Genomic DNA, 13,844 nt, shown 5'->3' with positions numbered 1-13,844 from the left:
CGGGGGCAACAGCCTAAGCAGGGAAGCCCAGACTTCCCTCTCCCCAGCCACATTTGCCAACTCTGCGGGGGGGATCCCGAGGCGTTCCCAGGCCAGCCGAGAGATATAATCCCTCCAGCGTGTCCTGGGTTTTCCCCGGGGTCTCCTCCCAGAGGGACGTGCCTGGAACACCTCACCAGGGAGGCGTCCAGGAGGCATCCTGACCAGATGCCCGAGCCACCTCAACTGGTTCCTCTCGATGCGGAGGACCAGCGGCTCTACTCTGAGCCCCTCCCGGATGACCGAGCTCCTCACCCTATCTCTAAGGGTGAGCCCGGCCACCCTGCGGAGGAAACCCATTTCAGCCGCCTGTATACGAGATCTCGTTCTTTCGGTCACGACCCACAGCTCATGACCATAGGTGAGGGTAGGAACGTAGATCGACTGGTAAATCGAGAGCTTCGCCTTCTGGCTCAGCTCCTTCTTCACCACGACAGACCGGCGCAGAGCCCGCATTACTGCAGACGCCGCACCGATCCGTCTGTCGATCTCGCGCTCCATCTTTCCCTCACTCGTGAACAAGACCCCGAGATATTTAAACTCCTCCACTTGAGGCAGGACCTGACTCCCGACCCGGAGAGGGCAATCCACCCTATTCCAGCTTAGGACCATGGTCTCAGATTTGGAGGCGCTGATTCTCATCCCAGCCGCTTCACACTCGGCCGCGAATCGCTCAAGCGAGAGCTGGAGATCACGACCAGATGAAGCCAACAGGACCACGTCATCCGCAAAAAGCAGGGACCCAATCCTGAGGCCACCAAGTCGGATCCCCTCAACACCTCGGCTGCGCCTAGAAATTCTGTCCATATAAGTTATGAACAGAATCGGTGATAAAGGGCAGCCTTGGCGGAGTCCAACCCTCACCGGAAACGAATCCGACTTACTACCGGCAATGCGGACCAAGCTTTGACACCTGTCGTACAGGGACCGGACAGCCCTTACAAGGGGGTCCGGTACCCCATACTCCCGGAGTACCCCCCACAGGAGCCCCCGGGGGACACGGTCGAATGCCTTCTCCAGGTCCACAAAACACATGTAGACTGGTTGGGCAAACTCCCATGCCCCCTCCAGGACCCCAAAGAGGGTATAGAGCTGGTCCACTGTTCCGCGACCAGGACGAAAACCACACTGCTCCTCCTCAATCCGGGATTCAAATATCCGGCGGACCCTCCTCTCCAGGACCCCTGAATAGACCTTACCAGGGAGGCTGAGGAGTGTGATTCCCCTGTAATTGGAACACACCCTCCGGTCCCCCTTCTTAAAAAGGGGGACCACCACCCCAGTCTGCCAATCCAGCGGTACTGCCCCCGATGTCCACGCAATGCTGCAGAGGCGTGTCAGCCAGGACAGCCCCACAGCATCCAGAGCCTTAAGGAACTCCGGGCGGATCTCATCCACCCCCGGGGCCTTGCCGCCAAGGAGCTTTTTGACCACCTCAGCGACTTCAGCCCCAGAGATAGGAGAGTCCACCCCTGAGTCCGCCAGCTCTGCTTCCTCATCGGAAGACGTGTTGGTAGGATTGAGGAGGTCTTCGAAGTATTCCTTCCACCGACCCACTACGTCCCGAGTTGAGGTCAGCAGCTCCCCATCTCCACTGTACACAGTATTGACGGAGCACTGCTTCCCCCTCCTGAGCCGCCGGATGGTGGACCAGAATCTCCTCGAAGCCGTCCGGAAGTCTTTCTCCATGGCCTCGCCGAACTCCTCCCATGCCCAAGTTTTTGCCTCGGCAACAGCCAAAGCCGCATGCCGCTTAGCCCGCCGGTACCCATCAGCTGCCTCCAGAGTCCCACAGGCCAAGAAGGCCCGATAGGACTCCTTCAGCTTGACGGCATCCCTCACTGTTGGTGTCCACGAATGAGTCCTGGGATTACCGCCACGACAGGCACCAACGACCTTACAGCCACAGCTCCGGCCGGCCGCCTCAGCAATAGAGGCACGGAACACAGCCCATTCGGACTCAATGTCCCCCGCCTCACTCGGGACATGGTTGAAGCTCTGCTGAAGGTGGGAGTTGAAGCTCGCTCTGACGGGGGACTCAGCCAGGCGTTCCCAGCAGACCCTCACAACATGTTTGGGCCTGCCAGATCTGACCGGCCTCCTCCCCCACCACCTGAGCCAACTCACCACCAGGTGGTGATCAGTTGACAGCTCCGCCCCCTTCTTCCCCCGAGTGTCCAAGGCATGTGGCCACAGGTCCGACGATACGACTACAAAATCGATCATCGAACTGCGGCCCAGGGAATCCTGATGCCAGGTGTACATATGGACACTCTTATGTTGGAACATGGTGTTCGTTATGGACAATCCATGACGAGCACAGAAGTCCAATAACAAAACACCATTTGGGTTCAGAGGAGGGGGACCATGCCTCCCAATCACTCCCCTCCAGGTCTCACTGTCATTGCCCACGTGAGCATTGAAGTCCCCCAGCAGAACAATGGAGTCCCCAGAAGGAACACCCTCCAGCACTCCCTCCAAGGACTCCAGAAAGGGTGGGTACTCTGAACTGCTGTTCGGTGCATAAGCACAGACAACAGTCAGGACCCGTCCCCCCACCCGGAGGCGGAGGGAAACTACCCTTTCATCCACCGGGGTAAACCCCAACGTGCAGGCACCAAGCTGGGGGCTGATGAGAAGGCCCACACCTGCTCGGCGCCTCCCACCATGAGCAACTCCAGAGTGGAAGAAAGTCCAGCCCCTTTCGAGGGTACTGGTTCCAGAGCCCAAGCCATGCGTCGAGGTGAGTCCAACTATATCTAGCCGGAACCGCTCAACCTCGCACACAAGCTCAGGCTCCTTCCCCACCAGAGAGGTGACGTTCCACGTCCCTAGAGCCAGCTTCTGCAGGGACGTGGAAGCTTCTGCGGATCGGACCGCCAGGGTCCCCGCCCCTTGCTGCCGCCCAGCTCACACTGCACCCGACCCCTACGGCTCCTCCCGCAGATGGTGAGCCCACGGGAGGGGTATGGGGGGGGTGCGCATTACCAGTAATATAACTGGTGACTTGAATAACTGGAAAGACACCAAGTGCAATAGCAACATATGCCCCTCTTCAGACAAGGACTTGCATATTTTAACAAGCTATAAGCTACTATATACCACCTGTTACATCATAACTATATGAGTTGTAGATACTACATGGCCCTGCAGTCCAGACCTGTCAAGAACTAAAATCATTAGGTGCATCATTACATGTAAAGCACAACAAACGAGTGTAGAGCAGCTAAAATCATATCAGATAAGAGTGAGACAACATTCTTCTTCTACAATTGGTCTTTTTACTTTCCCAAAGCAGTAAACATGTCCCCTTCATGTTGCTGCTATCAAACTCAAAATCATACATTTGTATTGAAATGATAAAATGCCACACTCACAGCAATGTTTTTTTTTTATGTTCTGTGGTGAATAAAACATTGCATAATATACTGTTTTCATTGACATTTAATGCAAGTTAACATTTTAAACAAGGGTTGTACTTTCAAAAAGATATATCCATTAAAATCCAAATATTTGTTGCACATCACTGTCAAGAAAAGACTGAAATCTGAGGTTGATAGTGGATCCAAACTCAAACAGAGCATTTATAAAGCTTTAAAGAAAAATATTTATTACAAGCGTCTTTACATCACAAAGCATTTGTTTGGTTATGTCAGAGGACTAACAATGAGCAAATGAAAAAACAGGTGTTTCAGGAGTTGGTTTATAAAAAAAACAACAACAGGTGTTTCAGGAGTTGGTTTATAATTTCTACACCAAAACTCAATAATGTGGAACATGTTTTACCAGACACTGAGTGAAATTCAGAAACATGGCACTTTATTGTGAATAAAACGGCACCAGGTTCATTGGTTCTCAAATATTAACAAGTTTTTATTCTTTTTTTTTTGTATTTATCTAGAACTGCTAACTTTTCTAAATCATACACTTCAAACAAAACATTTCTTGAAACCTTGGATATAAAAATACCAGTATTAAAATCTTAACTTAGTATATACATTTTCATTTTGTGCTACTGTGCATTAAATAATTATTTGGTTAGTTTCTATTTTCTACTTGAATGATCACCTTCTGTACAGTCACTGCATTTTTAATGCACAAATACAAAGGTTTTGGATGAGCATTAACCATTAAAAACAACAAATAAACAAGAAATTTAATAGTAAAAGCTGAAATGAAAAAATGGGTTTAATATCAACTGTACATCAGCTCCACCTGGATAGTCTAAAAAAGGCCTCTAACATGGGTCCAAGCATCTTATTAGTGCTGAAATTTGGTAAAAGCCAGTATCTAGGTCAACTTTGCATGTTTATTTTTTGTTGTTGTTGTTTGTTTGTTTTTTGTTACCTTGCATTGCACAGATACATTTTCTTTTCTGTCTCAGCTATTACAACTTTGTTCTTTCAACTTGCCAGATGTGATATGGAAATTGATATGGCCAAGTACATTTTATTAGCGCTGCCTTTTTAAAACCAAATTTGTCTGTGAGGCAATTACAAAGAAATGAGCTAAAAATCTTCACTGTTAATGTCAAAGCACAAAAGTTGTTAAGAAATTATACAATTTTTGGAGCGTTGACTCTTCCGGCGACCAGTCTGTTGGCCATGGCTCTGGGAAGTGAGGGCTGTGACTCTTGTTGGGTAGTCTTCTGCATAGTAGCGCCCAGCAGCTCTTGGCTGAGGGATTGGCTGGCCCAGGAAATAGCCCTCCTCCTCAGAATCAGAAGATGAGGAAGAACAAGTAGAACACCAGTCGTCTTCATCTCTATGGAAACCCATGACATGTTCAACCCGTGGGTCACTTTGCATTGCGCTGCGAAGCATATAGTCAGATCGGGTTTGGGAGTAGGCAAGGGGCAACATGTGTGAAGGGGGCTGGGGCCGCATGGCACCAAATGGAGGATTTACCAGTTCCTGCTGCTGGGGCTCAAACAACCTCTGTGCTCTTTCCATTGGCATCATGTGAAGAGCATTATACGAGCGGGTTTTGCGGCTCCTGCGGTGCCGACCCTGTCGGTGGTGGTGCTGCCTGCGGCGCCCATGATGACTCACCGAGCAGCTTCTTTCTCTGCCCATCTCATCTGGGCAGTATGCCCTCCTCTGTGGTTTCTCACTCATTGGGTGCTTTGCAATGCTAATCTCAAAGTCTTCATTGTATCCATTGTCCACAGTGTCTTCTGAGAACTTGACCATCTGAGGTGGCCTGGATTGCGACTTACTCCTCCTCAGAGCTGGGGCTTGAACAAAGGATGAAGGGAGGCCATCTGAATGTGGAGACAGTGGGTGAAGTCCTCCAGATGGGCCTCCTCTGATTGCAAGGCCCATTTCCGTCTCTGTCTCATCAACTCCCTTTTCCATGTTGAGGTTGAGAGAGTTGGCACTGTGGTGAAGGTGAGAGGAATTGAATGTCCCCATGTTGCTCATCTTTTCACAGTCTTCTCCCACGGAGGGATCCTGCATGGCATGAAGCGTGTAGACAACTGGTCTATCTCTGTTATCTCCATCCACTGATGCACCTAAGAATTGTGGACAGAAGAGATTTGTTTTAAGTGTGTAAGTGATCTTTAAAGTAGGTAATGGAATCCATGCAACCCAACACAATCCTTACCAGTAATATTTGAGAGCGCCAGGGAGTCCATGGAGTCTCCAACACCCTTCTCGGCCCTCCTCAGCTCATCAGCAATGCATTCAAGGGAGTCTTCGTACCACTGCCTGGTGTCTGGCCAGAAAGCCTGCCCTCCTGCTCCAGACTGGTCCTGGTCTTGGTCCAACTCCAGTTCTTGGATTTTTCTGGCACTGGCAGGACCTGGATGACTCCCATAGGCTGAGTCTCCAAGCCCATCCTGCGACTGAGCCCAGTACATTTCAGGCAGGTGCTTCTTGTCCATCAATCCAGGGCTAAGGCTGTTGGTTATGGATTGACTTGAAATCTGGCTCTGGGTGGGACTGGCTGGGGTTGGAGAAGAAGCATTAATCCCCATAGATGTAGCATCGGGCTTAAGCCAGGGATCAGAGACATTAATCACCCTGTCACTAGTAGGGCTGTGGGATTTTAGGGTCGGCTGCTGAAGTTGGTGTAGCATCCCACGGTCACCAAACTTGAGCAAGAGCTGAGTCATGTAGTCCTCATGTTGAGCCCACTCCTCTGGATCCTCCTCTCCTCTGGCATCCTGCTCCTCTCGCTCCCTCCAGAACCGCTCCTCTTCCAGGCCAAGACAGGCAAGCTTACGCCCCACAATATCAATATCGCCATCAGCATCTCCGTCACCCTCGGCATCCTCAAATTTGTGCTCATATGAGGGGACGGTGGCAGGAGGGTTAAACAGCTGCGACTGTCTCCACTGTTCAGCAGGCCTGCTGCTCTTCCCCATGCGGACACTCCGCCGGGATTCACGTGAACGGGCTGACTGGAATGCAGAATCTGATGAGTCTGAGGCGTGAATATCTTCCCCCTGACTACAAGCCTTTGAGCAATAAATACGGCCTTGCTTGGGCAAGAATGGGCAACCCAGCAAGGATGTTTTACACTGGGCACAACAGAAGCACTGATCAGTCGCATGCCAATGTACACCTTCATATGTCATCTGGGCATGGTCAACACCTAAAGGATTGTTTGATCAAAAGAAAGACTCATGTTAGCAAGATTGTGTTTTCAGCCTGAGGTACAGCAAGACTTGTTTAGCTCCCTATCCCAGTCTTCCTAATGGCTCTAGCCCTACATTTTGCAGAGGTTTAAGTACCAATATCCCTAATGTAAGGGATTAAAAAATATTGGGTTGTCATGATTCCAAAATAATAACCAGAAAAACAGGTACAAAGATTTTTCTCACATCTTCCAAATAGCTTACCAATGTTTTCACCACAGGCCTCACAGTACTCTGCATAAAGTGACTCAAAGCAACCACAGCAAAAGGGTCGTCCATCTTTCATGATGTACCGCTGCCCACCCAGCATCGTCCCGCACTCAAAGCAGGCAAAGTGCTTCATGTGCCAGTGACGACCCTCCGCTTCAGTGCACTCATCTGCAAAGATGATCTTAGAGAAAGATTCATACCACTGTTAATTCTATGTAGACTTACAAACACTGAAGATACTCGTTAATGCAAGTCACACTGCCACCCACCTCATCACACGAAGAGCATCTGGGTTTGAGAAGTTCAGCGTGGTGTCTTCCGCAAAGGATCTTGCCATTTTGGTAAAAATAGATCAGATCCACCAGGAGTTCTTGACATGTGGTGCAGACAAAGCATGCTGGGTGCCAGCAGGGGCTCGGTCCAGCTCTAGAGGCAAAAATTGCCATTTCTCCTCCATTTATACCACCACAACACTGTCAAACACAAATAATAGATAATGCCATGAAATTCACATTTTAAATATATATTCTTGGGCATATTATTGTTAAAAACATTTATGTTGAATGATACCCTATAATGAAAATCAAGCGAGGGTGGCTGTGAATAACATTTTAAAATTGGCATGGACTATAATCATTGGCTAGAGATAATGGCAGCATAAACAAAGGGGAAAGCTGTTACCAAAAACATATCATATATCTACTGGAGTTGCATTCACAGTGATAGTATGACAGGAGCCAAGCAACAGGTGATCATACGAGAAATGCCAAGGAATATGATCCACTTAAAACAAATCTGTGAATCCAAGGCAATCTTTATTGAGGTAAATGAAACTGAGGCTGCTATAAAAAAAAAAAAAAAGGTAGTGCTGTTTGGATCTTTTCAGCGGAAGACACGTGAATTCACTGACTGAATTTATGAATTCACTGACTGAATTTTTAAGCAATAAATTCCTTTTACTCAAAACAAACAATGTTGATGAACTAAAAGCTAACAAGACAAATTCCAGATTAAAGTTCAGGTTTTTATTTCTTGTTTAATCAATGGTTGTTTCACTTCAAATATTCATTGGACAGCATCTTTGCCTTTAAATATTAAATAAAGAAAACTGTCCTTGGTCTTATGAGAAAAGATCTTATGACTCCATAGTGACTATCAGGGTGTCTAAATGTGGAGCCTTTATATAACTAAGCATATTTTTGAGACAACCATAGGCAGCTATAGAATAGGATGCCCAGCTGTTAGCCATTATTACGAGTTTGGACAGTTAAGGGTTTTAGATCCGAGAGTGTCGTGTGTCCGTGTAAGTCAAGACATAGGGAAACTGGAGAAGTGTGTGTATGGAAGTGTTTTAATGCCTTAATATGTCCATTGGTTAACAATAGAGCATGTTTATAGAGCTTTCATGAATGTGCATGCATGCATTTCTAGGATGTCTGTGTGTTTCTTTCCGCTGGTGATCCTGTGAGTTTTTTCCGCGCGTGTGTGACCTTGCATCCCTTCTGTTAGCATCTGTGTCTGAGTGGTGACAGACTGCATCTCCCTTTTCAGGGGGAATTAACGCAACTGCATCTCATCTACTCCTTCCGGATGCCTGGCAGAAGATGTGGCTCACTCACTTGTCATGGATGAATTCAGCGGAAGCCACATAACACCAATATTTATGTTTCGTGTAATGGAAGGAAGTTTGTAAGAAATATGATCCAGGATGGATTTAGTGGCACTAGATGTTATGCTCAAAACAGCATTGCTAAATCAAGAGCACAGAAGGGAAGAGGGTCAAGCTTTAGGGCTGTTGCCATTCTTAAGTTTGTTCAAAGCTGATTATGACTCAACCACACTTTCTAAATGGATTAAAGCATCCCAAAAGTCCACATTACCAAGAGGATTATATATATATATATATATCTATCTATATATATAGATATATCTATATATATATCTATCTATCTATATATATATATATATATATATATATATATATATATATATATATATATATATATATATAGATATATCTATCTATATATATATATATATATATATTTATATATATATATAGATATATATAGATATATATAGATATATATATCTATATATATAGATATATATAGATATATATAGATATATCTATATATATATAGATATATATATATAAAAAACAACAACATTTCTATAAAAGTTTGCCATTAAATGTCTTGAAACCAGCTGCACTCACAGAGCAGATCTAATTATCCCAGTTAATATGGAATTATCTGCCACATACTGTGACTTGTTCTGAAAAAACTCAGGAAAAAGAAACCCAAAACAGGATTTTAAGACTCTGCTTAAGAGTTACTAATTAACCTGATTATTCTTTGCAGTCTGTCTTGCTGTGATATAGATGGGTGGCAGGAAATTGGTTGAACTCCTCATGAGGAACTGGCCTCTCCGCACAGCTTAAACAATTTCCCCGTTTCCTCTCCTGCTCTAATGAGGAAGTTTATGTCGGTGATTAAAACCACTATGTTAGCCAGTCAGGATTGAGCCTCAGGCTGCCATGGACATTTGCACATGATATAAATAATGGAAAACCCACTGGTTGGTTTCTTTGTAACAGTTATCTTGGGGTATACATATGTGTGCAGAAGCCTGATTGTGTTTCATGAAGGACCTACATTTTCACAGCGGGTGTGTTGCAGAGCTCTAGGAAGGATCTTGGGTATCCCTCGCCCCAATGCCTCCCTCTTCCTCTGCGTGCTAAACATGTGGAGCTCCCGCTTTTCCTCTTCTGTTAGAGAGTGGCAATAGCGCACCTGTTGACAATATATAAGTAGATAAATTTACAAAGGGAAAAAAAGAGGTCAGGTTATGGCTACAATGTAAAACTGGCAGGGAGAAAGCTAAATTAGTACTTCAAAACATCCACCCATTACTGATGATGGTCCTGCTTTCATCTTTGCATGCAACTTTGGGGACGAGCATTTCACAAAGTCCTTATATGGCTGAAAAAGGGTTTAATTAAAGCTAATTTCCCCCCACAAAGCCACTTTGAAAAGATGGCATGAGCAATACATAAACCCTTCCTCTGTGTTTAGAGATGGGGATGAAGGTTAAGATAAAAGACCTAGACTTGTCCTAACAACCAGTTCAGTTGTTCTCTAAACAACAGTAAACGATGGCGGTGTGCGAGCTCACACACACTCACTGTCTCTTTTTCTCCCTTTCATACACATGGTGCTTATCCTTCCTAACCACAGCTACGCAAGGAATCTTCCAGCAGTTTGACTCTTTGATAGCCAGGTTTGCCAACAAACATCATAAAACCACTCAGGCAAACACCGTTTGCATGTGTTGAGTGTACCTATTGTGTATCTTCCATATGTGCACAAAGAGACCATCTCAGTCAGCAGCACCCCTTTCCAACTGTGGCAATAACCCCCCATCATATCTCCTAATGTAAACTCTATTAATGAAGACGTGAAAGGAGTGCCGGTTTACACACCATAAAGCTGTTATACAGGCGAGAAAGACGTGTTTTACTGTTACACAACTTTTGCTGATATTGTCTTAGTTTTATTAGAAAACACTAGCAAGACTGTGTAGACTTTACTCAGCTGCATGCTTTAGCTAAGCATTGCAATCCAACAGTGATAAATAAAAATAAAAAAAAGTTTTTTACTCTTTACTTTAACAAACTTCAAATTGTAAAACAATTTCAAAATTTGTGTGAATATAAAATGTTTTTTTTAGTTTAAGGACATTAGCTAACACTTAATAGCTTTAGCTTAATTAGCCCCCTTTTCTTCTAGCTTTCTTTAGTTTTGTGTTGTGTAAAGTACCCGATGCTGCAAACTACTTTTTTGTTAAACAGTTGATTTAAATAATTTCCCTCAAACACAAGTGTAAAATTTTGTGCAAAAAGTAAATGTCTTGGGTATAATTCAAGAACTTTAGCTAACATTTGTTTTTTCATAATGATAGTGTTACAGATACTCTTTTCAGACTTAATTTAACAAATTTTTTTGGTCATATGGTTTTAATTGTAAAATCTTGTAAAGATTTACAAGATTTTTTTTGACATTGTAAAATGTAAAGCTTTTTTGGTTTAATTTGGGAACCTCACATTTTTTCAGCTTTTCTTTTTTTTTTTTTTTTTTTTTTTTTACATTGTGTAAGATATCTGGTACTATTTTCATGACCATCTCCAAATCAAACTGACCCTAAAATATGATATTAAGAATATACGGACACCAACTTTGTTACTAACAGCACCAATTAACTATTAGCACCAATTTCTTGTATACCCACATTATTCCTTATTCACTAAAAAGTACTAAGAGTCATCTGCCGTCAGAGATCACTAATTCACAAGTGCAGTGTCAAACAAATGTGCTGATTTACACAACTTCTTTCTCTATTTTCTGCTAGGTTAACACTAAGGATCCTGTAACACGCAGTTGTTAATGCATTCGAACTCAGAGCCATTTGCAAATCCACTCCATACAAAAGCTGAAATTTCGTACCCTGTCTTTCACTATACATTCACACAGGACTGCTATGACTAACAGCAATCTGCCAATAATAAATGGAAACCATCTGTAGTGGGAAACAAAGCCTAAAAGTACCTGGTTTCTAAAGGAAAACAAAGTGTATAAACTGAAAAATCTGAAGCAATGGAGTTATTGTACTTTCTTCTGAACAGATCATATTTATCAGATTTTTACTGCTTAACTTTTTACTCTCTCATTTCCCTGCTGCTCACTCCCACACTGTATTTCTTACGTTGTTTTCTTTTTTTTTTTTTTTACCTCATTGTCATGTGGCGGCAGCTGATCGAGAAGCTGACGGATCCTGTGCTTCTCTCCTGGGCTATTGACATACGGCACTTTGTCTTCAGGCAGACAGCAGAAGTACATCTGGACCTGGATACCGAAACACATGCATGAACTTAATCAAATAAAGAAATGTGGAATCTAGTCAGATCATTGGTAACGTCTTTGCTGAGCGGCTTCAGGTGGAAAGACAGGAAAGTCTTTTGCCCTCAGCCAAGCATAGCAATGCATGTCCTTCTTTTGTGCCTCTGTGGGCCAAACATGTCAATCTATATCCAGTCACAGGCGCCTGACTGTGAAATCTCTCCACACACAAAGAGACTGCAAGGGACTGTAAATGTTAATGTTTGCCTTGGTTAATTTCCCTTGACAAGAGAAACGGAAACATGAGGAAAATGTCTTTGGAGCTTTGCGCTTCCACGAACAAAATGTCCCAGTACTATTTTTTTAAGTGAAATTAAATGAATATGTGTATCTTAAATACACACGATTAAATCCAAAGCCAGATGCTACACCTCCGCTTGCACCACTAATCCGCTGGTAGGGCATGGGCAATATTAACCTTGTTTGAACTGTACCCTTTGCAATTAACAAACTGTTTTAATTTTTCTAGACTTTGTCTACAGGTTATTAAAAAATGGAAGTGGTTTGCTGAGGGTTAGCTTTGAGAATGAACAAGACAAAAAAAGAGATGCATTGTTTTTAAATCATCATATTTACAGCTGTGATGAAGCGGCAGCCTGTCCAGGGTGAACCCTGCCGCTTGCCTGCTAACTGCTAGGATAGGCTGCAGTTTCCTTGCAACCCTGAACTGACATAAGCAGTATAGAAAATGATAGAATAAATGAATGAAGATAATAATGGAAGAAAATCTCTAACCTGCTCAGGCCTGAGTCCTGGTGGCACCCAAGCATACTCCTCCAATGCACATCCAGAGTCATCATCTGAGGTGGAGCTCCTCTGAAATCCCACAGACACTTTTCCCACCTTTCCCAATGCGCGAGCATCCATGTCCGGGCCTCGAGGTAAAGGGCGTTCCCCTCTTTCGTTGCGCTCCAGGTTCATTGCACAAGTGTGCTGCAAACAAAAAAAAAAGGAATTGAGGATTCAAACTGACATAACCTGCCTTTTACTTTTTATATTTTATGTTTAATCCCTCTACTGCTAGTTTAATATATTTCGCTTTAATTACCCATAAAGCTCTGGATTTCTACCTGCAATACAGACTGGCTGGGACTCTGTTGATTTAGGACTTTTTTTCATACTTTTCTAAATTCCTCTGCAATTCACTGTTTCTCAACCGTCACCCTGATTCATTTTATTTCTCAACAAGATAATTGTTTTTATCCTGGCAGTGTTGTAAGACTTTAACATGATGGCCTGAAAAACATGAGATGAGCAGAGAACAAACAGTGAAGAAAGATCAGTTTCTCCTGGTAACACAAAATCCCTTCATAATTCAAACCTCTTCAGTCACAAATAACAGAATAACCCATCTGTTGTTTCCCGTTAATGTTCACACGAAGACAAAGCAGAGGGAGTGGACTCTGACATATGAGAAACAACTTTTCCAAATGAAGCAACAATCTTCTAAACAACATCCATCCAGCAAGAATCTACATACAGCAGCACTGCAAACAGCTTTTTATTTTTCACCCCTTTTACAACCTGATAACAGTTGGGTTGGTACGTGAAAAGGGACTCATTGGTCCTGCTGTGGTTTGTCTCGCCTCCACCTTCAGCAGTAGCTTCCTTATCTGAGCAGCTAGTTCTCCAGAGTCCTCACAAGCTGATAACAGAGCTCAAGGTGTTGAAAAGGCCACTTGTCCATTGGCCCTGCCAGGCTCTGCCTCTTTGACATGTAAATCCACACCAGAATGAAACTTGTTTGGGGAAAAAGACAGACAGAAACCTAACACTTGCTCTTCAAACTGTATGTAGATTAGATCTTTAACATACGAACGGCACTCCGAGGGGGGGAAAAAAAGTCTTGATAAGTTCGACTGACTGATAGGTTTCAAATGCTTAAATGGTTTTAAATTTAAATAGAGGCAAAGTAAAGGAGCCAGGTGAGGCGGGGGTTGAATTATGTTGAAGTCAGTAAAACTGATTTTTGGGTTATTTCTGCTCTATCAGCC

General features: G+C 44.1%; 1 protein-coding gene across 2 annotated transcripts in view; it reads right to left on the bottom strand.

Moving 5' to 3' along the window:
- Positions 1–3,603: 3,603 nt before the first annotated feature.
- Positions 3,604–13,844, bottom strand: part of LOC306773084 (prickle-like protein 1) — a 30,824-nt gene continuing 20,583 nt past the window's right edge. For both annotated transcript variants that reach the window (XM_079262809.1, XM_079262808.1), the window contains exons 2-8: positions 12,586–12,783; positions 11,683–11,796; positions 9,550–9,687; positions 7,162–7,365; positions 6,887–7,073; positions 5,647–6,639; positions 3,604–5,554 (exon numbers count right to left, since the gene is read on the bottom strand). In XM_079262809.1, coding sequence (XP_079118935.1) covers positions 4,587–5,554; positions 5,647–6,639; positions 6,887–7,073; positions 7,162–7,365; positions 9,550–9,687; positions 11,683–11,796; positions 12,586–12,771 — 2,790 coding nt within the window. In that variant the 5' untranslated portion in view covers positions 12,772–12,783 and the 3' untranslated portion in view covers positions 3,604–4,586. The remainder of the gene's footprint in view (positions 5,555–5,646; positions 6,640–6,886; positions 7,074–7,161; positions 7,366–9,549; positions 9,688–11,682; positions 11,797–12,585; positions 12,784–13,844) is intronic.

This window comes from Telmatherina bonti, assembly GCF_933228915.1.
Source record: "Telmatherina bonti genome assembly, chromosome: 23".
Classification (NCBI taxonomy): domain Eukaryota; kingdom Metazoa; phylum Chordata; class Actinopteri; order Atheriniformes; family Telmatherinidae; genus Telmatherina; species Telmatherina bonti.
The sequence above is the reverse complement of the archived record's forward strand: the minus strand, read 5'-3'. Positions and strand labels throughout refer to the sequence as shown.